Raw genomic sequence first — 27478 nt, 5'->3', positions numbered from 1 at the left:
TTTAAAAACAAAAATAAAGATTATTTCTCTTCCTGACTTCTCTCTTATCTTGATATTTTGTTGGAGTTTTTATTCACATTGAATCTTAGGAGATTTATTTAATTAAGAAAACATTTGATGATTTAATACAATTTTTTGTCTGGTTTTAATTTACAATAGCATTTATTTGATGAAGGAAAGTAGCTGGAGATTAAAATATCCTCTGATTCGTTTTGGTCTGTCCTATGGAAAACTTTTTTATTTCAGATGTTTAGATGTGATGTTTAGAGTGGATACATAATGTTAGTAATAAATAGTGGACAGAACTCTAGTCATTTTTGTTATTATAACTTTATTTACTTCATATTTTGACTTTAATTTATTTCACTTTAATTCAGAATTTTGACTTTTCAGAAGTTAAATTAAAACCAGAGATTTTATTGTTTTAATGACCCAGATCTTCACCCTCTGGGTGTTTTAAAATACTTTTTAGTCTGTAATAAAACTTTTGGCTCAAACATAATTTGAGTTTGCATTATCAGCCTAGTAACTGAATCAGATTTTCTTAGACATAATCTCAATAAATTCATTTATTTCTGTAGTTTATTTAGGTCAGGGACCTGCAGCAGGCATCAGGAGCCGAACTTTGGCTAGAAATAGTAAAGAACCAGATACCTTTTAAAAACATGGATATGGCAGCAAATACCAGTTTTAGCAGATTTTTCAGTTTTTCAGTAAAGCTGGGTTGAATTTCTTTGAACAGAATGATTCCAAAAGTATCTGTAGTATTTCCTTTTTACATAAATGTTTATTAGAAAATATATGTATGAGGCTTTTTTTATATTAAAAACTTAGAAAATGGCAGTTTATCTAAAAATGGCAACAAATTTTGTATATTTGACACAAATACGTTGCTTTAGTAACTCAAAACAAGTTATTTAAACTCCACTGATTGTGAAGATTGTATGCTACTGATTTTAGATGTTTTTCTTTCAGATTTTTCCTCCAGTAACTAGCAATTACCGCGGTCCCTGAACGCAGCGCGGCTCATAGCTGATCTTTGTGCGGAGCGGAGCAGCAGCGGAGAACAGGCTCAGTCCGAACAGAGGAACACCGAGGAGAACAGCGGCTGTGTAGGCCAGAAAACCCTCTACAGCGAGTACACAGCCACAGCGACCAGCCTGACATGGTAAGAAGATGTTTTAAAGGCCAGAAGGGAGTTTAGTGTCGCTGTTTTCTGACGGGTTTAGCTAAAAGCTAACTGGCTAGTGCTAAACGGTTAGCGAACTGTTTTCCTGACTCATTATCGACGCTAAGGCTGCCATTTTACACCAGGTACTGTCTGTCCTGACCGCTGCTTTTACCTCAGGGGAGACGGCATCTATCTATAAAGAAATATCAGAAAAACTCATGTTTATCTGAGTGGTTAATATGTGGAAACCCACGGTGTTCCGTGTCTAAAAGCACGTCCACCCTGCGGCTAGGCTGCCGAGCTAACAGGCTAATACGAAGCAGCTAATGAGACTTAGCAGCAGTGTTGCGTAGCTGGGTCAAACTCCGACCTAAACCCCCGCTAAAGAGTAATCCCAACTTTTAATTGGTTAAATATAAACTGTGTAGCTCCAGAGTTTATTTCCTGTGACTCGTCGTGTCGGGGGAGCCTGACTTTAACACAGCCAGACCCTGAAGGGAAGCCGTCGGCCCGCCTGCGCTCTTTCAGGATCCTGGAGATCCTGGAAAAGCTTGAAATCCAAAACCTGACAGACAGGAGATGTGGCGAGATATTCCCCGAACCTCTGGGCTGGTTCTGCCCCACTGATCCCTGCTGATCTGCTTGGAAAAACAACAGAAAATCAACGGGGAGACAAATGATCCTGGAGGCCAGTTGGCACCAGAAACTGCTCAGGTGTTTTTTCTTTATTTTCTTTTTTTATGATCCGACCTAAAATCTCAAAACTGCTTTTGAACATAAACTGATGCTCAACTTTTTCTCTTCCTGTATTCCTACTTGATTTAACTTGTAACGTGTTAAAGTGGGAGAAAATCTAGACACTGGAGTCACTGAAAATATATTTTAATCTGTGATCTGAAAGTTTGTAATACTTTTATCGTAAAACAATAATTTAAAAAAGCAATGTGTAGCTTTTAAATGATGCTAAGATCATGTGGTTAAACATGAAGCATTTTATAAACAGAAATTCTGGGATAGTTAATCTTTATCAAATTACATTGAAATAAGATAATTTGTTAAATAAAGTCATTCTTATGAAAAATGTACATTAGTATAATATTCTCTATCTGTATTAAATGTTGTGTTTTAGTGATTATAATAAAAATCAGTTATTTGACTCCTAATTTTCAGTTTATTTAAGGCATCTTTAAATTAACTAACTATACACTTTTCATCTTTAGGTTCCCAAATATTACATCTTGTAAAAGCGTAATAAAATAATTTTTTTCACTTTCTGTGCATTAAATGTTTTCAAAACTTCAGACCTGTCCATAGATATAATGGTTTTCATATATTTAACATCTTGCTGGTGTCTTTTAGCTTGTTTTGCATCATGTTTGCTTAAGGGCAAAATTATGCCATATAATATAAAAATTAAATTATGCCATATAATATATAAATTATGCCATATATTATATAAATTATGCCATATAATATATAAATTATGCCATAATATATAAATTATTATGCCATATTTCCCAGAATGAATATCAGTGTAGAATATTTTTATTTGGCTGTTGCATCCTGAACTAGGTCAAAAAATAACATTGATTTTGAGACATTATTATATTTTTTGGAGGTTTGGGAGTTAAAAGAAAATATATTTTTTATTTTTAGGTCCCAAAATATTACATGTTGTGCAATTGTAATAAAATTTCAACATTTACTTTGTTGCATTTTTACTGTTAACATCAACAATGTAGTTTATTTCTACAGTTTAGGAAAAACTGGATTTAATATTAAATGGAAAACAAACTTTCTGCAGGATCATTTCTTTGTGCAACAAATAAATAAAATGTTTGCAGAGACATAAAATTCTTGAATTATATTCATAGATTTGGATATTTTTTTCAAAAGAAAATCCAATAATCTTGATATAAATCAATAATGTTTTTATCAGACCAAAACTTTAACAATAATCACCAGAAGTCTTAAAACCAGCCAAGCTCCTTTGACAGGTTTTATAAACTCTGACTTGTTTATAAAATTGTAAAAATTGAAACGTTTTGAAATGTAACAGGAACCACAGATAGACGGTATTTTAGATGAAATGGATCAATTCCCCGTTTGGCCAGTTTGTGACACCAGTTTCTTCTTCGTTCTTAAATAAATAAACCACTTCATGTTCACACTGCAGCGTCCAGTTTCTGTTCATTAGCCTTTAATATCTGGTGTAATAAAATGATTAAATCTCACATTTAGATCTGTATTTGGTCATTTATACAACATTTCTGTTTTCCCTGCATGGATCAGTTGACTCTTTGGAAACGACAGACTATGTCCAGTAATCAAAGCTAAACTCTCCAGGCTGATCAATGATATTGATCGTGCTCATATTACCACATTTCCTCAGACTTTAACAGATCATTGAAAATTATTTTGGAGTTGTTGCCCATCAAAACGAAGTGAGACGGTAAATGTACAGGAGTTGGTGCTGATGAGGCCAGATGGATGAAATATTCACCGTTTCAGGATAAAGTTAGGAGTTTAACACCGAAACACAACAAACCAAGTTAATTTAAACTGCAGTTTTAGTTTAAAACTCTAAAAACCTTTGACTCTTTGATATAAGTTTAATTAGACGTGTAAAAGTCCATGAACTTTGTCACCTGGAAGTTTTATATTTATTCATATTTCAGCTCAGTTGTAGAGAAACTGTAAAATAATCTCTAGTCTCAGATGTCATTAGTTCCTCTTTTAAAAGAATAAAAGGTTCTTCTGGCAAAGAAACACAAGAATCAGGTTTTCATCATGGCTTGTTAAAATAATTTAATTTCTTCGCCTTTTTAAAATCCCAAGATTTAAAACCTGAGCAGTGATGATGATGTGAGGAGGCTCCTGGCGGGCGGAGCCGGTGGGCGGAGTCGGCGGTCCTCTTTTTATAGCCGGGTTAGTCATCCTCAGGTCTGGCTGGGATTGTTTTTGACTCTCGCTCTGGTTCCGTCCCTCCTGTTTGGGTCGCGGCTCACCGTTCGGATCCAGCTGTGACTCCAGACCCGCCGTCTCGTTTTCACATCTGTAATTTCTGCTGAAATCAACCTGCAAACATTTGTAAATATTTAAAGAGTGAAATTGATTTAACGTTGGGTTGGCGGCGGATTGTTGCTCTGCTGAAGGTTTTTCCACTAATCGTTTCCCTCCTGGATGATGTGGATTTTTCCTGAGTGGGAAAATGTTTGTTTTGTTTTTTATAAGTTTATCTTTACTGACAGATTTGTACCTTCTGGGTCAAGTTTTGACTGACTGGTTCATTCTTACTCTCTCATTTAAGCGGACTGTGTTGGTTCTGATGCCGACTCGTTTCGGCTGCGTTTAGATCTCCTCTCTGAACTGATTGGTGCGTCTGAACGCCTGTAGGAGGTGTTTATACTCAGTGGAAACATGCAGAGCGCTGCAGCATGCTGCTGTACTACACTACTCTGGGTCCATCAGACGACTCATTCAGAACCGGGTCCAACACTTTGGTTCAGAACCGCTGGATTTACCTGCAGCTGATCTGGAGGCAGAGAGAGAGAGAGAGAGAGACCTTCAGATCAGAGATTAGCATCAATAATAATAATAATGATGTTTTCTGCAGGAGTTGTTGTGAACAAACGGACATGAAGCCGTTAATCAGCCGACGGTTTGCAGCTGCTGCCTGAACGTTTCAACTTTTCTCCTGTTTGTCTTTGGATCTGGAATAAAACAAGTAAATTTTCTCCCCAACTAGACGCTGATCTACTGAACTATATCTGGACTCGACTCAAACATCCAGGAGGCCTGGCTGGACGTTTGGTCAGACACCAAACTGGTTCCAGTATCCAACTGGTGCTTTATCGTAGACCTGGACGATAAATTGACCCAGAAGTTATCGCGATAAACGATAATATTGTTGTTTTGAGATCTATGTCAAGTAATATAATGCAAATACCATGAACTTTATATTCTAATTAACATTTAGCACTGGAACTGGAAGATATTTAAATATCTAAACTAAATAAAATGAATTAAGTTTCTGTAGGCAAAACTGTAAAGTTGAGACAAAAACAGGATGAAAACGAAAAAATTTTCAAATGGAAATTATTAATTTATCATGTGATCATTTGAAAGACTAATAAAGTTAATATAAAATAAATAAATTAAAATAATCAGAATCAATAAATAAAACAGAAATAAAAACCAAACATAACTGAAACCATAAATAAAATTACCTATAATTTCTCTGTAAACAAAATTTCATCAGAAATGAAATTATTGAGTTTATTTTAGTTTAAATTGACAGACTTGCTTTACAAGCTCCAGTTCTGTTTCACCTGAGAAACCGGGCCAGCGGATCAGAACCAGCTGGTTTTTAGAGGAAGCATTTGCTGCAGGTTCCTGATGGTTGCAATTTATGATTTAAAATTTAATATTGTTCCTTGTAAGAGGAACTATATTCCTCATAATTTCTGTTGACCGTGTTGTAATGTCGCTTATTGTTAGTCACATCGTATGGTTTAGCCTGGTCAGTATGTGTCAGTCCATGTAAAATCTGAAGTATGACAGTCAGGTGGAATAAATTGATGATTGCAACAACAACCTGAAGCGACTTGGAGTGTATTGAAGCAGGCGTCGGACAGTCTGAAATTCACCGCGTTAACCCAGTGCGGCCTCTACAATACCGCTAGTTTGCCGCACATTTATTCCTTTTTATGTAACAGGATAAAGTTTGTAACAGCAGTGAAACATTGAACCTGCTTCACCTGACGCAGGTGATCCTGAAGGTTTATTGGAAACTTGACAAAACTGGTGAATAAGAGAAAAATCAGGAAAATAATGATTTTATATTTACCAACAATCCAACCAAAACCTTATTAAATTAACTCCAACGCTTCGTTTCCTTCTGCTGGCCAACAAAATCATTTCTACTTAAACAAAACATTTTATTATATTTTAATATAAAGTGAGCTGTGATCCTGTTACTGTGGGTAAACACACACAGACCCGGAAACCATGGCAACCCACTGACTCTGTTTACATCAGTCTGAACACATTTCATACATTTTCTACTTATTGGAACAATTAAAGATGTAGTTTTATAGTTCATATGTTGAATTATTTTCATAAATGTTATTTCTGAAATTAAGGCGTTTCTGCTTCCTGTCTGGGTTTTTCTGCTTTTTAAAGTGATGTGAAAAACAAACAGGATTTTAACCAAAGTTTTATTCTGGAGTTTCATTTTGTTTATTGGAGAAAATCGATTTGGTCTGTTTGGGAAAATTTCCCTCAACTGCTCCAGTTTTATAGTTTTAAATTAAAAAGGTTTCTGTTGTTTTTCTCATTTTCCATCCAGTTTATTTTCTCAGAGTTATTTATGGAGGAGGGACTCCAGTAATAAATCAGACTGGATGCATAATAAAACGCCTCCCAGTGTTCCCAGTGTGCCATAAATAGAATCCGCCCTCTGCATGTTGACTTCCTGTGGATGTCCCTCACAGCTTGCCGTAGACGATGAGCGTTTTGGTTCTGACTCAGCTCAGGTTTGACTCACGTTGGCAACGGCACTGGGTCATTGTCTGGGCTTCCAGCAGGAACTGAAACGGAACCAGAACTTCAGCTTCCTCCTGATGGCCGGGTCCGATCGGGGCTGGATCTGATCAGAGCCGGGTCGGGGCCCGGTTCGATCAGGGCCCGGTCCGATCTGGTTCGGTTCCAGCTGCAGGCTGTAGGTCACCTCCTCCAGGTGAGAGCAGCTTGCTGTCAGGAATTGAGGGACAGGAAGTGGACTAATCTGTGTTTATCTGCGCGACGTCAGAACCAGCAGAGTAAATCCGTCTGCTTCCCTCGCAGGTCACCTGGTGAAGGCCGGGTCCAGGCGGAGGACAGCGCCACCCAGAGGGGCACTGCATCCCGTCGCCAAGCTCCGCTGCAGCCGCCAGATGGACTGCCGGCTCTGAGCGCGCAGCGAGTCAGGACCCAATCAGCCGCGGAGAGGAGCCAGGAGGGAGCAGGACCGGGTCGGGAGAGGCGAGGCCAGGGGAGCCAGCATGTCGTCCAGCCGGACCCAGAACCCCCACGGACTGAAACAGATCGGCCTGGACCAGATATGGGACGACCTGCGGGCGGGCATCCAGCAGGTCTACACGCGGCAGAGCATGGCCAAGTCGCGCTACATGGAGCTCTACACGTATCCTCCGTCACAGCTGGAGGTCCGCTTCGCCGACCGGCGGCGCCGACCCGGCTTCACCCAACTCAGGTCCAAAATCAACACTCAGAGTTTCTGAAAACTGATTTTAAAAATCCATTTAACGCTGATAGTTTATTTCTACAAAGACAAGAAAAATATAAAATGACTAAAACAAAATAAAACTGAAACAGGAAAAATACATCAGAAATTATTTATCCAAATTAATTCATAAATTAATATTTTCCCACTTAAAAGTTAAGTATAGTTGATACAAATTATACAAATGAATGTTTTTCATCTTCCCCAAGTTGCTCTTTTATTTCTACAGCAACTCATTGATTGTTTTCAGTAGAAAACCTGCTAAATTTACACTTTCACTGACAAACAGGAAGTGTCAAACCTTAGAAATACAGGAGACTTCCTTTAAACTAATTAGTTTGTTGTGAATCAGAAATTGATCCAAAATCAGATTTTTATGTCTGACAGAAATGATTGAGTTTCTGAAACCTGGTGCTGCTGCGACATCAGAATCTCTAAATGAAAACAGATTTTATTTTCCAACCTGAACAGTTTTTACCTCCAGGTGTTTGTTTGATCTTACTGAACATGATTTGCACTGATGTGTTATTTCCTTCACTTTGAAACCTGAATCCTTTTTGCTTTAACAGTTTTCAGAAAACATGTTTTCTCAGTGCAGCTTGTTCAGGAAACGATACAGACGGGTTTGAAACTCTGGTCTTTATTTCCAGGACCTTCCTAAGACGTAGCAGTCGCTCTCTGGTTTCCTTTGACTTTATTTTGATGTGATTGTTTTCTGGTCGTCGCACTTTGAGGAATTTTCTGCTCTGGCTTCAGACAGAAACTTTCCCTGATTCCTGAGCTGAATGGATTTATTTGGGAGAGTTCTGGGAGACGTTTATTTGGCCCGGTGAGTCCAGTTCCTTAACGCGTGGCGTTCAGACATGTCTATAACTACTGCACCAGCGTCCACCAGTCCAGCCAGACCCGGGGCCCCGTCCCTCCAGCCAAACCCTCCAAGAAGTCCACCACTCCGGGCGGCGCGCAGTTCGTCGGCCTGGAACTCTACAAGCGGCTCAAGGAGTTCCTGAAGAACTACCTGACCAGCCTGCTGAAGGTCAGTCCCCGTCCGGACCCCCCGCCCCGCCGCGGCGACCCCTGACCCTGTCCCTGTCCACAGGACGGCGAGGACCTGATGGACGAGTGCGTGCTGAAGTTCTACACGCAGCAGTGGGAGGACTACCGCTTCTCCAGCAAGGTCCTGAACGGGATCTGCGCCTACCTCAACCGCCACTGGGTCCGGCGGGAGTGTGACGAGGGGCGGAAAGGCATCTACGAGATCTACTCCGTGAGTCGGACCACTTCCTGTCGGCGCGGCGCTGCTTCCCGCTCACGTCTCCGCTCCGATACACAATCTGAAATATTTTTAAAGATTTCATGTGGAAAATGTTAGAAATGTGAGAATCTTCCTGTGTTTCCTGCAGCTGGCTCTGGTGACCTGGAGGGAGTGTTTATTCCGACCTCTAAACAAGCAGGTGTGTTTACTTTCCCTCCCAGCTGCTGCGCATGAAAACCGAAGCAATCAGTGTGTGTGTGTGTGTGTGTGTTTACTCTGCTGGGCGCCACGCTGCAGGTGACGAACGCCGTCCTGAAGCTGATCGAGAGAGAGAGGAACGGCGAGACCATCAACACCAGGCTGATCAGTGGTGTCGTCCAGTCCTACGGTAGGTCCTTGAACGCACCACGGCCTGTCAGACCCTCATATCAGCCTCGTTAAGCCTTCAGGTCCAACACAGACGGTTCCTCCTCCACCAATCAGGCTTCAGCTCATTACAGTCCGACCTGCTGCTTTCAGTTCATTTAAATGTAATAAAGTTTGTGCTTCAGCAGCAAATGGCTCAGAATAATCCAACCTTTGCAATAAAACTCTAAATTTGTAAAGTTTGATAAGAAATGTAGCGTCTGCTGCTGATTATTTATACATAATGTAGCAAAAGGATGCAGCAGGATTTACATTTAGAGGAGAAAAAGATTTTTGGGTAACAGAGCAAGTTCTGAATCTGAGGTTTTTGACTAAAATCTGATCTGTGAAGGAGAAACTGAAATAGAAATAATGTATAAATGTTGAAGATAAAAAGTTATTTTTGTTGCAGTTTCTAGAACAGAGCGGTGGAAACATGTTTCTGCTGAAAAACACTGCAGTTAACACAATATAGCAATTTAAAAAGAGGAAAATGTGCAAAAGCATGAAGTTTGTAGGAAATGAAGAGTTGAAGCTGCATTTTGTTATTTTATTTAAAATATTTGACATATTTGTTAAATTGTTTGATTCAGATAATCTGTTAAAAAGTGGAGCTGCTCTGTCTTCTGCCTGCGCTAACTAGAAACAACCAATCAGAGCATGGAGGCGGGGCTTAGTGATGTCTATCATCCTCTGCACCTTGCTTTCTGCTATGCTACAGCAAGCAGAATGCTAAGGCTACTTAGCATAGCCACCAGTGATGACAGATAAACAGTTTTCCTGTAACAGTGAGTTGTTTCTCCGCCATCACTAGTTTGAGCAGCGCGTACATGAGGATGACTAACAGCAGTAAGACCCGCCTCCTGTCCCTGATTATTGTTCATTTCTATCGATCTTTTCACAGATTATTTGTCTCAGAACAAATGAATGTAAAACTATATTTTTTTAATAAAAATGACGTCCTGTAGCTTTAAATGTGTTCTGGTTCTGATCCAGTGGAGCTGGGCCTGAACGAGGAGGACGCCTTCGCCAAAGGTCCCACGCTGTCCGTCTACAAGGAATACTTCGAGTGCCAGTTCCTGACCGACACGGAGCGCTTCTACACGCGCGAGAGCACCGAGTTCCTGCAGCAGAACCCGGTCACCGAGTACATGAAGAAGGTAAGCGGCCGCCGCGGGCCCCGCCCTGCCCCGCCGTCCAGGTTCTGACCGGTTCTGACCCGCAGGCCGAGGCCCGGCTGCTGGAGGAGCAGCGCCGCGTCCAGGTCTACCTGCACGAGTCCACGCAGGACGAGCTGGCCCGCAAGTGTGAGCAGGTTCTGATCGAGAAGCACCTGGAGATCTTCCACACCGAGTTCCAGAACCTGCTGGACGCCGACAAGAACGAAGGTAACTCGAGTTCTGCTCAGAGAGGCGGGCCAGCAACCCGGTTCTGAAGGGTTCTGCTGCTGTGTCCAGATCTGGGCCGGATGTACAACCTGGTGTCGCGGATCACGGACTGGGCTGGGCGAGCTCAAGAAGCTGCTGGAGACCCACATCCACAACCAGGGCCTGGCCGCCATCGAGAAGTGTGGCGAGGCGGCGCTCAACGTAAGGAGGCCCGACCCGGTTCTGGTTCTGGGCTCCTCCGTCACGCTGACCTGTTTCTGTCCCTCAGGACCCCAAAGTCTACGTCCAAACCACGCTGGACGTCCACAAGAAGTACAACGCGCTGGTCATGTCCGCCTTCAACAACGACGCCGGCTTCGTGGCCGCGCTCGACAAGGTACGGCCTAGTCAAAGCCCCAGCCCTCCCTGCATTACTGCACTGGTTATGTTTGAGGTGCTGGGACCAGAGGAGGGAACTGGATACATCTACTGAGGGGAAAATGTTTTATAAGTTTCTTATTGTTTTGTTGTCATTTCCTGACTTTTTCAGAACATCCTCCTCACTTCGATGTTCTCCTGTTTTTCCCATTTTGAAAGAGAAATTTTCACATTTCCACCCAGAGAAGCAGGAAATCACTGGATTAAACATGTTTAGATTTCTGGGGAACCAATCAGAAACTTCAGTTTGATGGGTGGAACTGTTGGCAGAGCAGCAGAGGGGGAAGGTTTAGTGTGTAACACGCCTCTCTCTCTCTCTCCAGGCGTGCGGTCGCTTCATCAACAACAACGCCGTCACCAGGATGGCCCAGTCCTCCAGCAAATCCCCCGAGCTGCTGGCCCGATACTGCGACTCCCTGCTCAAGAAGAGGTGTGTGTGTGTGTGTGTGACACAGGGCTGGATTATTGATCAATTTATCCATTGATTAAATTTCTTAAAGGTTTAATTTTTGAAAAATGTGTATTTTTTTGGGTTTGTGTAGTGATGTCATGGCGGCCATCTTGTTTTTGGGCTTCTGTTTATTTAAATTTTGAATTCAAGTCAAATTTATGACAAAATATTAGGAACATTCTATGATTTTATTTTAAGTGAGGTCAAAATAATACAGGAGTTCTGTAATAATATGAAAATAAAGTTGTAATAGTAGAAGAATAAATAACTAACATTTTAATGAGGAAGTTTAGCATCTTGTGAAGTTTATATTTTTCCATCAGTTTTAGAAATAAAGAAATATTTAATCATCAAATTATCAGTGATTAAGCAAATAGACATTTATTTTGCAGAACTATTGAAGCTTTTGGTTTCTTTAAAAGTTTGTTTTGTAATTTGTGATGTTTTTCTGGTAAATGTTCAGTTTTAACATCGACACTCAGTTTAACAACAGAAGGAAAGATTGAAATAAAATCCACTTTTTGAAAATATTTTCTGTTCTTTTTGAGAAAAAGTGAAAAATTTAGGGGGAAAAAATCTGATTTGGTATCAGAAAATCTTTTATTTTGAAGTCATATTGATGTCCAGGTCAAAGGTCGTGACCTGATTCTCAAACTGTTTCCTGTTTTCAGCTCCAAGAACCCGGAGGAGGCGGAGCTTGAGGACACGCTGAACCAAGTGGTGAGTTGGACTGATGGTCTGTCCAGATGGAGGTTCTGACCCATCCAGACCCGCCTCTTCCTCCTCCTCTTCATCATCTTCCTCCTCTTCCTCAGATGGTTGTGTTCAAGTACATCGAGGACAAAGACGTTTTCCAGAAGTTTTACGCCAAGATGCTGGCCAAGCGCCTGGTTCACCAGAACAGCGCCAGCGACGACGCCGAGGCCAGCATGATCTCCAAGCTGAAGGTGAGAGCCGACCGGACCGGACCGGAACCCAGACCCGCCTCCAGCTCACTGTGTGTGTGTGTGTGTGTGTGTGTGTGTGTGTGTGTGTGTTTGCAGCAAGCGTGTGGCTTTGAATACACGTCCAAGCTGCAGCGGATGTTCCAGGACATCGGCGTCAGCAAAGACCTCAACGAACAGTTCAAGAAGCACCTCAGCAACTCCGAGCCGCTGGACCGTAAGCCTGCCCGTTACCACGGTGACCACGGTATCCATGGTGACGAGGTCTCTCAGCTTCCTGTGTCTCCTGTGTTTCAGTGGACTTCAGCATCCAGGTGCTGAGCTCCGGGTCCTGGCCGTTCCAGCAGTCCTGCACTTTCGCTCTGCCCTCAGAGGTAAACAGGAAGTCCCGCCCTCCCCTCCCCTTCCTCCCAGCACCTTCGTCTCCATGGTAACGGTGTGGCGTTTGTGTGTCTGCAGCTGGAGCGGAGCTACCAGCGCTTCACGGCGTTCTACGCCAGCAGGCACAGCGGCAGGAAGCTCACCTGGCTCTACCACCTGTCCAAAGGAGAGCTGGTCACCAACTGCTTCAAGAACAGGTAGGCTGGACCGGGCCGGACCAGATCAGACCGGACCAGATCAGACCGGACCGGACCAGACAGGATCAGACGGCTTTTTATTAGCCTCAGCACTGATCCAGGCTGCAGCCTGAGAGCCGTTAAGTTCAACTAATTACAAAGATTTGAACAAGTCAGGAATTGTAATGAGTTTTTTTTTCCTTTTCCTTTAATTAATTCGGTTAGAAATTTTAACGAGTCTCTAATTTTTACTAGAACAAAATGTTTGTTGTAAATAAAAAATCCAGGAAAAGATTCCAGATCTGGGAAACATCCAGATGAACTTCTGCTGCATTTCTGTCACAAACTGAGACTTTATAACGTTTCAGATTTAATATTGAATAAATATTGTTTTTAATCATGAAAATTTTAATTTTTACTAGTAAATATTTGACTTTCTGGTCTTTTAACTCCTTAGATTCCAGATTTAGCAGTAAAAATGTTTTTTTCTCCATTCAGATCTTTATGGATATTTCAGCCCAACAATGATTCTCATCATATTTATTTTATGCAAAATAGTGAAAAATATTCATGATGATGCATTAGAACATATTTTCAGCTGCTGGAAACAATAAGACATAAAAATGTGAAAGAATTTCCACACAACAGAATAAATAAAATGTAAAATAAAAGGTTATTTAATGGCACCAGAACCAGATTTTTTTATTTCAGTGTTAAACTAATGATAAAAACTCAAAAACAATAAAATGAATATTAATCATTTCATGAATATTTCCAGCTGCAGCGTCATTTTGTTCTTTTAAATAAAGTTTGGTAGAAGTTTTGCCGTGCTTGGTCCGGTCTGACCTGGTTCTGGTTCTGGTTCTGGTTCAGGTACACCCTGCAGGCCTCCACCTTCCAGATGGCCATCCTGCTGCAGTACAACACGGAGGACAGCTACACGGTGCAGCAGCTGACCGACAGCACGCAGATCAAAACCGTAAGCAGGCTCTGGAGAACCTCCAGCTGACGCTCTGGTTCTGGTTCTGACCGGGTTCTTTGCTTTCAGGACATCCTGGTTCAGGTTCTGCAGATCCTGTTGAAGTCCAAGCTGCTGGTGAGTCGAGTCGAGCCGAGCCGCCACAGGAGGGCGCCAAACGCAACCGGCTCCACGTAGAACAAACCGGGCCTCGGTTCTGGTCTCAGGTCCAAACTCTGTGCTCTGCAGGTTCTGGAGGACGAGAACGCCAACGTGGACGAGGTGGAGTTCAAACCGGACACGGTCATCAAGCTGTTCCTGGGATACAAGAAGTCCGTCTCTTTTATTCATCATTGATTATTATTTATTGGTTTATTTATTATTTATTGGTTTATTTATTATTTATTGATTATTATTTATTGGTTTATTTATTATTTATTGGTTTATTTATTATTTATTGATTATTATTTATTGTTTATTTGACACAAACTGAACAAACCAAGAATAACTGATAGTTTAGTGTTTAGTCACTGGTTGAGTTTCTGTTATTTAAAACAGACAAATTATTAAAATACAGTAAAAATTGTAAATATTAACTCAATAATACATAAACAGACTTTGATTCTTTAAGTCTCTTATGATTAAATCTTTGATTTTGCTTTAGTCACAATTTATTCATATAAACAAACGTTTCAAGTTCAGATGTTATTTTTAGAAGCTTAGTTTTAATTTGTAGAAGTTTAGTTTTAATTTGTAGAAGTTTATGGTTTTATATGTAAACTGACCAAACGGCTCTGAGCTGAACTTTGTAACTTTTATATTTTTTACATATTTGTTCAAAATGTCGTGACAGATAATCTGAAAAATGAAGCTCTTCCTCTTTCTCCAGTGCTAACTGGAAGCAGCCAATCAGAGCTTGGGGGCGGGGCTTATCGCTGTCAATCACCTCTCCACCCTTTGCTTTCTGCTATGCTGCTGTTAGCATAGCCTGTCATGAATGCTACGCTAGTTAGCATAGCCACTGATGGTGGCAGATAAACGGTTTTCTTGCTCCACTATTGGCACATTTAGCAGTGAGTACATGAGCTGATTGACAGCGCTAAGACCCGCCTCCTAAAGTAATAATCTGGTGACGGTTTTCATAAAAGTTCCTGCAGCTTTAAGTGAGTGAAGCTTCCGTTTGGGTCAGCGCGTTCCCGGCCCGGTGGCTCGGTTCTGACGGGTTCTGCCGGTTCTGTTCTGCAGCAAGAAGCTGAGGGTGAACATCAACGTGCCGATGAAGACGGAGCAGAAGCAGGAGCAGGAGACGACCCACAAGAACATCGAGGAGGACCGGAAGCTCCTGATCCAGGTCAGCCACCCACCGGTTCCGCTTCCTGCCGGGCCGCGGGTCGGACCCGTCACAATAAAACGCTTCCTGTCCGCAGGCCGCCATAGTGAGGATCATGAAGATGAGGAAGGTTCTGAAGCACCAGCAGCTCCTGGCTGAAGTCCTGAACCAGCTGTCGTCCCGGTTCAAACCCAGAGTTCCCGTCATCAAGGTACCGCCGACCCGGGAACGGGTTCTGACCGTCCAGGTCATCCACCAGAATCTGAACGTTTCCACTTTAACCCTGTTAAACAGGTTCTGAAATCCAGGAATGGACCCGTCTCGACCCAGTTCAGAAAGGAAATTAATCTGGATTAACTAACAATTATTTTTAATCATTGATTAATCAATTAATTGGATAAAAATGGAGCCGTTTCCTAACAGAAGCAGAACTTTTATTTACCAACAAACACTTTTTAAAAAGTATAATTAATAATTATCCAGATGATTTTGTTCTGTATTAATAATGTGAGATTTTGCTGACGGAGCGCTTTGTCTCCCCCTGGTGGCCAGAAATGCATCGACATCCTGATAGAGAAGGAGTACCTGGAGCGAGTGGACGGAGAGAAGGACACCTACAGCTACCTGGCCTGATCTCATCGCCATGGCGACTCCCCTCACTTTGATTTTTATTTGTAACCTTTTTTCTTTTTTTTAATTTGATGTCTGAGTAAATAACGTGTGGATCTGAGGGGCGGAGCCGCCCAACCATGTGACCGCACCGATCAACAGGAAGAGGAGGGTTTGTGCTGCGATGAAGGAAGAAACGCCCCTGCTGTCGAGGCTGGGAAACCCCGTGTACTCGCCCTCATGTTGTAAATAACAGACTGTAAGAGGAATGAAACCCTTCTCTGCATAGTGCAAACGTTCATGAATTAGTCTGAGGAGCGCCGCCGCACCCAAAGGTTCTGCATGCTACCACGGCGACCGCACGGCGAGCCGGGCCGCTGAGCGAGGATCGGACCGGCGCCGGCCGCAGGCAGGAGGCCGGATCCATTACTGAACGGTGGACATTTGTATAGTGTGGTTCATTTTCTAAATGTGTGATAAATAAAAACAAGGAAAGATTTCTCTATCGCCGCCTGCTGGAGAGTCTGTGGGCCGAACGGGTCAGAACCAGAACCAACCCAGAAATGTTCAGTTCCTCTGGTTAAAATCCCTTTAATGAGATGAGTGTTGCTGCTTCACTGCCAGTCAGCTGGCTGAACCAAATTAAACTGCAGATAGCCCTACTAACAGCTGAATTTAGAGGTTTTTATTAAATCTCTTTTTGGAAGAACTACGGAAGCCCAAGAGGCCCTTAAATTATCCAAACAAAATTAAACTGAGTCATAAGCTTCATATGTTAGAAGTGTGAAATATTACGGTTGTAATAAAATCGGCCCATTTTCACCAAACCGCTTCAACGCCGTTACCATGGCAACCAACCGAAGGAAGCTGGACGAAAGATGAACTTTAGAAATCTTTGAAGTTTGGAGCTAAATGTTATGAAAATGTGTGTTTGTCAGATAGTTGTAGATGTTGGACCGGTTCTGATCAGGACGGGTTCAGACATCCGGAACCAAATCTTTCTCTAAACCCAAACGGACCGGCGCAGAAAAAAACCAGAGAAGAAGAACCATTCAGAATATTTTTAATCTGCAGAATCCCAGTAAACATAAAAAAAAATAAATCAGCACCGGCGTCAGCAGAAGAAGAACCTGAAGTTTAACGGGTCGGGTTCTGTTCGGAACCCGACCCGGCTCAGCACCAGCGACGTGATTCTACAGGAGGAGCTCCGGACAGTTCTGGAGGAATGTTCTGGTCCGGTAGCAGAGCATGCTGCGGTTCTGGTCGGACGTCCAGAACCTTCTGACCCAAAACTGAATCAAACCGTCCATGATCAGCAGAAAAAGAAAAAAAAAAAGGATTAAATCCAACGAACCGGGTCAGAACCAGTTCAAACCCGTTAAAAAGGAAACCCTGGCATTGCTGTTGCTATGGTAACAGCCCCTCCCACACACGTCGCTGCACACCGTCAGTCAGCTGTTTTAAAGAATCCATCGCCATGACAACTTTTGACTATTTCATTTGCACAAAAACAGAAACAACAATAAAGGTTCTGATGTTTCACCAGCTGAGGGTTTGGTTCTGATCCGGTTCTGAGCCAAACCGGACCAGAACCAAACAGAACTTAGGGGTCCGGTTCCTCGTCCCGTGAAGAATCAGAACCTGGATTTAAAAAGACTAAAATTGAGCACCAGGTGACAGAACCGGGCCGGTTCTGATCCGTCACCAACAAACCGTTCCCAGCTTCTCCAAACAGAATCATGATAAAACACAAACATGCACAGAACCACCAGGAGGTCCGGTCAGCGGTTCTGGATCAGCACCAGGTCTGGTTGACCCGACAGGAAGAAGTCTGCGGTTCTGCAGAACCCGGACTGAAGCACCATCAGAAGGTCCAGGTAGGGGAGAGCGGAGGAGGTTCTGGTTCTGGAGGTTTAGACCGGGTAGCACCAGAACCAGAACCAGGTTTGCTGGTGTGAAACGACCTGAGCACATTGCCAGTGTTCAGTCTGCGGTTCTGATCCGACAGTCTAACTGGATCAGGACCGTTTGGTTTGGCAGTGTTGGGTCCATCCGGGTCGTGAACAGAACCCTGGAGCTGCTGGTGGAGGAGTTTTGGTCCCGAGAGTCGACTTTTGGTTCCGGTTGGGTCCGAACGTCCGGACCGGAGAGGAGCGCTTGTTGACGGGAAATAAAATAAACGCAGAGAAAAAGTTTCCTGAAGAGAAGTTTGTTTCGTTTGGGTCTAAGGCGTCCGGGTCAGAACCGCAGGTCCGGTTCAGGCGATCTCCATCTCGCGCTCGATGCCGACGTACTTCAGGGCGTCGGCCTGGCTGTACCTGGAGGCGGAGACACGATGACATCATCAAAACGAGACGCAGATTCAAAACAAAAACAACAAAACAAAAGAAACTTCAGCAGCTCAAAGGATTAAAGACTAAAAAACTTTTAATAAGCAGAAATAAAACCACATGAGGCGTCGATTCATCCAAAAATCAGAAAACAATTTAAATATAAATAATTTAGAGGCTTTTTAAAGGTAAAAATGTTAAAATCCTGAGTTAATAAACTCAATAATGATTTTTGATTTTAGGTTCTGATCCTGCAGCTCAGAGATCAGAACAGATTTAATCCTCAAAATCTTTTTAAATTTATAAAATTAAATAAAACGTTCGGATCCAAAAGGTTCAGCTGGATGGTTCTGGTGTCAAAATGAGGTTTAAAATCAACATGATATTTAATTTATGATGTGAATCATAAAGGATTCAGTTAAAATCCAGAACATTTATTCATAAACCTCCATGTCAGCCATCTTGGCTCCGTTTGATGTTTTAAAGCCAACATCCAGTTTTAAAAACATCTTTAATTTTAAAGACACTTTATGAAATCTGACTTTTTTCTGCTCACCAGTAAAACATGGATTTTATGACAATAAGAGTTAAAGTTCAGAGAATAAAAACGCTCTGAGTTCCAGTCACGGTTCCCATTTCCTGATTGGGGGCGTTCACTGAAATCACGTAAAATCATCGTTCACCAATCACAGCGAAGGGAACGTCGGGGTTTTCTAATCGATCAATAATCATCACTGATGCAGCCGGTGGGGATATTTACTTTAACATGAAGTAAATATGTATTTATTTTAAACTTTATAAATGAAGTTATTTTTTAGAGCGGCGATGCTGGTACCGCTGGACAGAGGAGAGTTTGGGCTTTTAATTTGAAAAGTCGTACTGATCGTGTTGCTCTGTGCCTGCTGTGGAAATTCTGGTTTATGTTTTCCCAGTTAGTTGCTCGGTGTTGGAAGTGAGTTTTGTTGCGGTAGAGAATAATGTTTCTTTAGACGAGCTTTTTCTCGCTACATGAAGATCCGATATCCGTGTTTTGGTCGGTATAAATCCGTTCGGGTCGAAGTTCTGCTGACCGACCTGTAGTCGAAGAACAGCTCCTCTCCGGTCTGGATGGCTCTCTTGGCGAAGATCCCGATCCTGTGATCCCCGTTGACCATCATCACTGCAGAGATCGGACCGAGTTACAGCAGAACCACCAACAGAACCCGTCCGCTGCGGTTCTGACCGGCCTACCTTTTGCATAGCAGTTTGGGTTTACAGAGTGATTGGCGAAGCGGATCTTGTTGCCTTTCCTCGTGGCGTCGACAACGAAGTCTGGAGGAGGAAAGATGAAACCGGGTCACAGTCTGAGACGACCCGGTCGGTTCTGGCTGGTTCTGCCGGGTTCTTACCGTTGTTGAGGTTGAAGAGGAAGCTGCACATGTATTTATCGTAAACCTTCCCTCGGCGGTCGGCTTCGTCCTGAGAGATGATCTGCAGGAGACAGAAAGATGAAGATACCAGGACCAGAGTCCAGATCACCGAACACGACCCGTCCGCTCCAGAACCTGCTGCTGTCCTCAGCCCACAACCACCTCTAATGACCTTTAACCTCAGCATGAGGGTCAGAGGTCATCATGGCTGATCGACCTGATGGTCAAGATTTAGATGTGGAAACCATGGAAACCAGAAACTGAAGGACGGAAAGAAGGATGGATGATGAACGGATGGATGAATGAATGAATGAATGAACGAACGGATGGATGAATGAATGAATGAATGAATGAATGAATGAATGAATGAATGAATAAAACTTTCAGCGAACACAAAGTGAATAACTCAGAGACAAAGTGAAAGTTTCTCGGTGCATCAGAATCGTTTCCCAGCCAGAACCAGAACTCAGAGTCCAGTCCAGGTTCTGGTTCTGGTTCTGCTGCAGGCCTCACCTCTCCACAGTACTCGGAGATGAACTCGTTCTTCTGGACCGGCTCCTTGATGAAGATTCCCCACCCGGCCACGTCGGACGGCGCCAGCAGCAGGTGCTGCGACCAGAACCACCGGTTAGGGTCCGATTACAGCCTCAGAAGGTTCTGCAGAACCGGGCCTCACCTTCTTGGCGCCGCGCTGGATGGAGCAGTTCTTGCAGGACACGTTCTTGCTGTCCCAGTGGTCGGCGGCGCCGCAGGTCAGGCACAGGTCCGGGTCGCATTCCCGCACCGCCAGGTAACAGGGGCACTGCTTGGTGTTGCACTGGGCTTTGCACCGGCAACCCGGGAAGCGGTTCTGACCTGCGGAGACGGGACACTGGCTCAAAACCCGACCCGGCAGAACCGGGCCCGGCAGAACGAGGCGTGTGCTTACACTCGGAGCTGCACTGGCAGAACTTCTCGCAGAAGTTCTGCGCGGTGACGCAGGGGCAGGACGAGTCGCAGGGCTGCCGCGGATGGTCACACGGCTGGTAGTTGTACACGTGATTGGACGACCCGTCTGCGGCACAACACACACTCAGCGCTACGGGTTCTGTCTGGGTTCTGCTGTGGCCCGGCGGGGCGGTTCTGACCTTTCTTCAGCTGGATCTTCCTGCAGTGCGTGGCCCACAGCCGGTGCTTCCTCTTCTTCTTCCTGGGGGGCGTGTCCTCGTCCTCGGCCGGCGCCCGGGCGATGATGGCCGACTCTTTGACCCGGAACTCGTAAACCTGGACAGGAAACGCGTCAGGGTCCGTTTGCTGCTCCGGTTCTGATGGACCGGAGCGGGTCGGGCTCACCCGAGTGAAATCGCCCACCTTCTTCAAATCTAACAGAATCAGTCTCAAATGTTTGTGCAGCAAAAATGTTACAACTTTAAAGATATTAATGAAGGAGTTTCCAGAGGTCAAAGGTCATTGACATCTTAGAAAGCAGCTCAAACAAAAACTTCTTGCTACACAAAGTAAGCTGAGTTTGAAGCTGAGCGCCGCCTCACCTGTCTGCAGGTCTTGGTGCCGATGAGGCGGGCGATGGCGCAGAAGTTGTCGTAGTACGTCCCGATCAGAACCCGGAACAGAGACGCCTCGGCGCCGGTCCAGTCCACAGCTTCCGGGTCGCAGGTCAGCTTCATCTTCACCGGCGTCTGGCAGCGAGAGTTCCCCTCTGCAGACAGAACCAGGTTCACTGACACCAAACCAACCAGCAGCGCTCAGAGGAACGGCGTCACTCGAACGCATCGCTGGCAGAATAAAGTCAGAACGCTAATATTAAATTAATCTGATTTTAAGATTCATAAACTTAACCAGGATCTGATTTTAATTTAATTTTAGTTGCTGTTTTACTATTTTATGAAAGAATTACTTAAAGATAATTTATGATGCCTTGAATTTGTAACAAACTGAAATCAGAACCAGATTCCTGCTACAGAAACAAAACAAAGTTCAAAAGAAAACAGAAATATTTAAAGTAGTTTAACAAACAAAATAAATAAATTATAGTAAAATAAATCCATAAATAAACAAAAGACATTTTTTTTGATAAATCCTGAGATACATTTTAAAAAAATAAACTTAAAAAAAATCTTGACACAAATAAGTACAGAAATAAAAACGTAAATCTGAAAACATAAATTGTGAAATAATAAAGTCCAGATGGATTCTGACCTGAGCTGCTGGTCGTCTCGTCCTTCTTGTCCTCATCGTCCTTGTCGTTGTCTCGCTCGTCGTCCTTGCTCCCCTCGCGCTCGCTGTCCGTGTCTTTGGTTTCCGAGGAAACGGTGGGCGTGCCGGGTCGGCTGCTGCTGTTGGGCAGTCGCCCGCGGCGCCGGCCCACGCTGCGTTTAGACGGCGTCTTGGCGCGCTCGCCGCCGGCCGGATACTCCCTCGCCATCCCGTCCTGAGAGCAGAACGCCGTTTAATGGCCGCTCCTCAGACCTGAAGGGGCCGAGGGGGCGGAGCCTCACCTGCACCAGGTACATGTAGCATTCGGCGCCGCACGGCTTCGTGTTCACCAGGTTCTCCAGGTTCTTACGCTTGTAGGTGTTTGGCGTGGCGTGGAAAGCTGGGAGGGAGAGTCTGTTGTCATGGTGACTGTGTGTTGGTATGGGAGGGCGGGGCTTAAGGAGTTTACTCACGGTGGAGGAAGCAGTCGTATTTGAAGCAGCGGCGGCAGAACAGCGTGTGGAAGGAGTGCAGGCTCTGCTCCCGCTGGACGGAGCGAGCGTTTGGGCCGTCGATGTTCGGCGTGCATTCAGGAGGGAGAGCGCCGGGAAGCTGCTGCTCCGTCAGCTCCTTGTACCTGGAGGAGGAGATCAGAAACATCAGAAACAGAAACATCTGAACTGTCTGGATCTGCCGTCGTCATGACGACAGCCACTGACTTCTCCTTCAGCTCCTCAGTGGATCCTTTGTCAGGGAACATGGAGGAGATGGCTTCAAAGATCTTATCAGACGGGAACTTCTTGTTGGCGTCGCTGTTGCTCCGACCTGGGGACGACAAACACACACACACACACCCACACCACACACACACACACACCCAACCACACACACACACACCCAACCACACACACACCCACACACACACACTTCATCATGAAAATGACCAAAACCTGGGCAGACAGAGAGAAAACAGAAACGCTGCAGCAGATAAAAGCGTCTGATTGGCTGAAAGTTGCCGACTCGCCTTCGTTGCCGACATGTCTGTCCTTGCTGCCGTCCTCCAGCTGATCCTTGCCGTCACACGTCTCCATCTTCTCCACCTTGAAGTCCTGCTCTTCCTCCTCCTCGTCATCCTCGTTGTCGCTGTACTGAACCATGGAGTTGACCAACTCCACGAAGATCTCGTCGTTGATGAAGCCGCATTCTGAAAAAAACAACAGGAGAGAAAAACGTCAGAGATTTCTCTCCGCTCCAAAAACAGGAAGTGGACTACAGCGCAGGGCATTCTGGGTTCTGCTGAATGTGGAAAAGGTCTGGAGCGACAGAGGAGACGATCCGGCCGTTTACAGCGGACCAGATGAAGGTTCTGTAGGACGAGCCGCTCACCTCGGTCTCCATGGACTTTGCCGTCGTAGTTCTTGATGAGCTCCTCTATGAAGGTGCCGTCCTGGTCCAGGATCTCGTCTCCCATGTAGGGGATGTTGTGCAGCACCGTCTCGTCCTCCACCTGAAGGAGAGCCAGAGTTACAGACGGCCCAGGAGGAAACGGCGCCGTGACCACAGGAAGCTGCTCGCACCATGAAGTTCTGCTGCAGCGGCGACCAGGAGTACATGACCGGAACCGAGGCCACGGCGTTCAGTGTCTTCAGGGGGATGACCTGCCGCGGGAACTCGGAGAAGCCGCTCTCCACGGTGCACTGAGGGGAGAGGAGAACGTCAGGGTCACGGTCAGGTCGGCGCTCGCCGTCAGCAGGAAGGCGGCTCACCTCTCTGGAGGCGCGCAGCGAGCTGACCGACGTCATGATGTGGACCGGCTGGATCCGCCGCGTCTTCCACTCCTGGTTCAGAGTGTCCGTCCGCTCCACGATCTTCTGACGGTTGGAGTTGAACATGCTCTGCAGCAGAGGAGGTTATTAATAACCTGCCTGAATCCTTCTAGAGGTCAGAGGTCAGAGTGTGAACCCACCTTGACCTCGTCGGCTCGTCTGAAGCGTTTCTGCTGCCGGAGCCTCATGTACTCAGACTTCACCCTCCTCTTCCAGCAGGCTGGACCTTTGTCCGAACGCTTCCCTGTCAGCACCATGATCGCCCTGCACACACACACACACACACACACACACACACCTCACATTTACTAAAGAGAGGAAAGACAGGTGTTCACATGAGCTATGAAAACATCTCGTTGTATTAAAATCCCCAAATTCCTCTTCCATGTGAAGAACATCTCTTCAGTTTTTAACTGGGTTCAAAAGGGCAGAAGGATTTCCTGCAGCAGTCAGGATGGCAACAAACATGAGGAGGCCTCTGACTGAAGACTGCTGCTGCATTAGTTTCAGCAAAGACAATAACCTGGATGAACCCATCAGATGTTAGCTAGCTCTGCTAATCCACCTCGTTTGCTTTTGCTGCTCCTCTTTAACTCTGTCTGGCCGTTTGGTTGGAGAAACGAGTCGATTCATGTCTGCATGTCAGAGGAGCAGCAGCTGCTTGGTTTACTGTTTATAACGGCTTTAGACCCTTTATTCTGATTTTAATATTTTTATTTCATCATCTTGTTTTTATCTGTCACTATTGTACAGCACTTTGGGTAAAAAAATTGTTTCTTTAGGTTTTTTTTAATGTGCTTTATAAATAAAATGGATTGGACCATCAGATTCCCATCAGCACCAAGATAACAAAAGTTTTCATGTTTTCCTGGACCTCAGTCCAATAAACCTGAAAACTGCAACATAGAGACGAGTTAAACATGAATTAAAGTAACTTCTGTTGATTCTTCACAAATGTTTGTAATGTGTTAGAATTTTATATGTGGAAAAACAAAAATAAATCAAACATGCTGCATTCAAGATTCTGAAAAGATGGGAGTTTTCAGTTTTGATTAATTTAACAGAATAAAATTATTTCTTGATAAGTTTTTATTCTGGTTCTGAAAAGTGCATCATATTCAACCTTTACTTTCATTTTAAAAAGAGACACATGTAAACATGAAGTCTGTTTACAGAGCTTTAAAGCAGAAAGTTTCTCAGTTTTAGATTTACATTTAGCAGCTTGTTCCAATATCAGACACTCCGCACTAATGAGAAGTGTAGCAGGAAGTGTCGTCTTATTTCAGGACGTTTCCTGCCACGTGTTTCTGCAGGAACCACAGATCAACTGAAGAGTCGCTGCCCAACATAAAAAAAGGTTCATTTTGTTTTCTATTATAGTCCGAGAGCCAACTGGTGATTTTACAAATGTAAGCAGCAGATTAACTGAACTTTGACCCCAGAGACGTTGAAAATGAGGATTCATAGATGCAGACAGAGGAGGAGGAAGTTCCAACATAATGACAAAGGGTCACATCCCCAATCCAGCATCTTCATAACAATAACAATATGGCCGGATGGAGATTTAAAGTAAAGGATGTGGATTAGCAGCGCTGGCTGACAACTGGACATGTTACTGTGGGATATCGTCTCTGCTGCCTGAATGGTGAGACGTTCAGGCGTCTTCTGGTTCGTTGCAACACTGACTGCTGCTGGACATCCATCCTGCCCGCGGCATCACAATCCTTAACGACTGAAAATATGTGGAACATTTGAGTTATGAGATTTAATTTTATTTTGGGACAAAAATGTTTGAACTGATCTGCAGAGGAAGGCAGGCGAGTCAAAGATGAACCTAGAATATCTCGATATCTAACAATATTATAGCAACCACATGGTTTCCCAACATTGTGAAATCATACAGGAAGTAATTACCTAGTTACTAATTAAATAATCACTTCAGTTTAACAACAAATCAAACTGGAGGTATACTGGTATGCAGCTTTTCATTTAAAAATAAAAAATTCTGTTGACTTCTGGACCATTCATGATGTCACATCAAATGTTTACTGTGAATTTATAATTAATAATTTCTATTTCATTAAAAACATGTAAACAACACCCTGAATACGGTGTTTCTAAGCTCTAGAGAGCTTTACAATGCTTAATGTTGATGAATTAAAATGTCAAAATCAAACTGGTGACTTGATGCCATAAACTGGGTTTCCTTGGACAGGAAACTAATTTTACTAATGTGGATAATAATCTGCTGGGACTGAATCAGAATGTATGAAATTACAGTCAAAGCCAGTTATTAATTATTCCCCACATGATAATTACTATGAAGCAGGATTCTGATCGTTTCTTTAAAATGATGGTTATTTACCAGCAGGTTTAAAGTGGCAGGCTGGCATGTTTTTACTGACTTGATCTGCCTCACAGATCAAAAGTAAAGAAAATAAGGATTTATTTCTCACAGCTACGGCTGATTGAAACAATCAAACTCTACAAAGGAAATGTCTGACCGTCCCGTGAGGTGAAAAGTATCTAAAATTGAGAAAACCTGTCAGATAGTTTCAAGGTGAACTTTCCAAACAAAACCAGGAAGCTTTAGCTTGATATCGTGCTCAGTAACCCCTAAAAATATGGTTTCCTCTCTTTGCAAACAACTTAAAGAAGTTAAATACAGTAAAGTGAAGTTAAATCACGATGTTTATATATTTAACTGAACTCTGCAGCGTTTTTCTGGTTAATTAATAAATACAAGGGTACGAATTTGTTTCGAACACCCCGGCGTGCTAACTAGCAGTTGGTCCGTTAAACAAAGCACCAAGAACAGCCTGGGCCGTTTGGACCTCATGAAACTCGGCGAAAACAAGCAAGACCAGCACTGACAGCTCCTCTCACCTGGACGACAGGCTCTGGCCTCATTCAGCGCAGTGATTCCGGGTAAACACGACGAACACTGGGATAGCGGTTCTTTGTGTGGGAGCTTAGCCGAAACGTTAGCTCCGCGGCTAGTTAGCAGTTAGCTCAGCAGGAGGCAGCGATTCTGAGCGCGACAGCCGGCTTTACAACACCGACCGTCCGTTAAACAGCAAAAGCTTCCGTTCCCACGCCTCAATGTGGACCTTTTGCGATAACACTGATGCTTGTTTTGATGGACACTGCTGTCATTTAACTCCGTCCTTTCTGAAACCGAACAGTTTATTTTCAATATTTCCGCCTCGACGCGGAGCAGGTTCAAACTGTTCACCGTCTCGCACTCGCCGCCCACTCCGGCTACAGCAGATTCAAGAGGCGCCAAACGTTTCGACCAATCACTGAAGCCGATGTTTGGGTCTCAGAGTGTGGTGTCCTGTGATAGGCCAGGGAAACCTACATTGTATCCAATAGCAGCTGCAGATAAAACGGAGGCCCTGTATTTGAGACATGCGGACAGGTTTCCTTTGTTCTCACATTTGTCAATGTAAAAATATAAATTCAGCTGAAAGTAGGCTGTTTGATAATCAAATCAACTACAATTTCTTAAACAATCCATTATTATCTAAGTTATGTCGGTGGATTTCTACCCATTTGTGTTTAATTGCTATTATCCACAGATGGAAAGTAATTCTGTGCTTGTAAAAACTCATGGCGGCCTTTGAAATGCAGTGACTCTTCTTCCTCCTCCACCTCCTGCCCTCTGACAGCTCAGCTGGGAGCTTCAGCAGATGAAACAAAGCCGCTTTCAGCAGGAAGGTCGGTCAGTAATGATAAACATCATGAAACCGTCCCGTTCCCAACCCAACAGGCGAAAACTCTCCGCTTTAACAGCTTGTTAGTGGACTGAGGCTCAGCAACAGAGACTGTCAGCCGGAAAAGGGTCGACGAGTTTATTAAGCCACACCTCCTCGAAAAGCTATTGGCTTACGTCATTGTGACGTATCATGTTGCGTTCACGTTATTATCTAAGAGTGTGTGAAGTTAGAAT

The 27478-nt window shown here is 43.9% G+C and overlaps 2 protein-coding genes across 2 annotated transcripts; one reads left to right on the top strand and one right to left on the bottom strand.

Moving 5' to 3' along the window:
- The first annotated feature begins 1045 nt into the window (after positions 1–1045).
- On the top strand, positions 1046–16273 carry cul1 (cullin 1). The gene is given in 23 exon segments (XM_005812705.2): positions 1046–1168; positions 7019–7355; positions 8316–8490; positions 8554–8721; positions 8858–8908; positions 9007–9097; positions 10111–10274; positions 10340–10502; positions 10572–10612; positions 10614–10703; positions 10771–10878; positions 11243–11349; positions 12042–12090; positions 12186–12317; positions 12414–12531; positions 12612–12688; positions 12774–12892; positions 13745–13850; positions 13920–13967; positions 14079–14161; positions 15075–15180; positions 15257–15370; positions 15712–16273. Coding segments are annotated over 22 exon segments (2331 nt in total). The 5' UTR covers positions 1046–1168; positions 7019–7215; the 3' UTR covers positions 15793–16273.
- On the bottom strand, positions 15857–26770 carry ezh2 (enhancer of zeste 2 polycomb repressive complex 2 subunit). The gene is made up of 19 exons (XM_005812714.2): positions 26413–26770; positions 23667–23790; positions 23467–23595; positions 23278–23397; positions 23087–23207; positions 22725–22904; positions 22420–22525; positions 22174–22337; positions 22003–22100; positions 21704–21935; positions 21037–21203; positions 20635–20770; positions 20436–20561; positions 20184–20362; positions 20021–20116; positions 19487–19568; positions 19329–19409; positions 19173–19257; positions 15857–18086 (listed from the first exon to the last, which is right to left on the bottom strand). The coding sequence occupies exons 2-19, from the start codon at positions 23781–23783 to the stop codon at positions 18026–18028; spliced, it is 2280 nt and encodes a 759-aa protein (XP_005812771.1). The 5' UTR covers positions 23784–23790; positions 26413–26770; the 3' UTR covers positions 15857–18025.
- Positions 26771–27478: the final 708 nt, after the last annotated feature.

This window comes from Xiphophorus maculatus, chromosome 21 (genome assembly GCF_002775205.1).
Source record: "Xiphophorus maculatus strain JP 163 A chromosome 21, X_maculatus-5.0-male, whole genome shotgun sequence".
Classification (NCBI taxonomy): domain Eukaryota; kingdom Metazoa; phylum Chordata; class Actinopteri; order Cyprinodontiformes; family Poeciliidae; genus Xiphophorus; species Xiphophorus maculatus.
The sequence above is the reverse complement of the archived record's forward strand: the minus strand, read 5'-3'. Positions and strand labels throughout refer to the sequence as shown.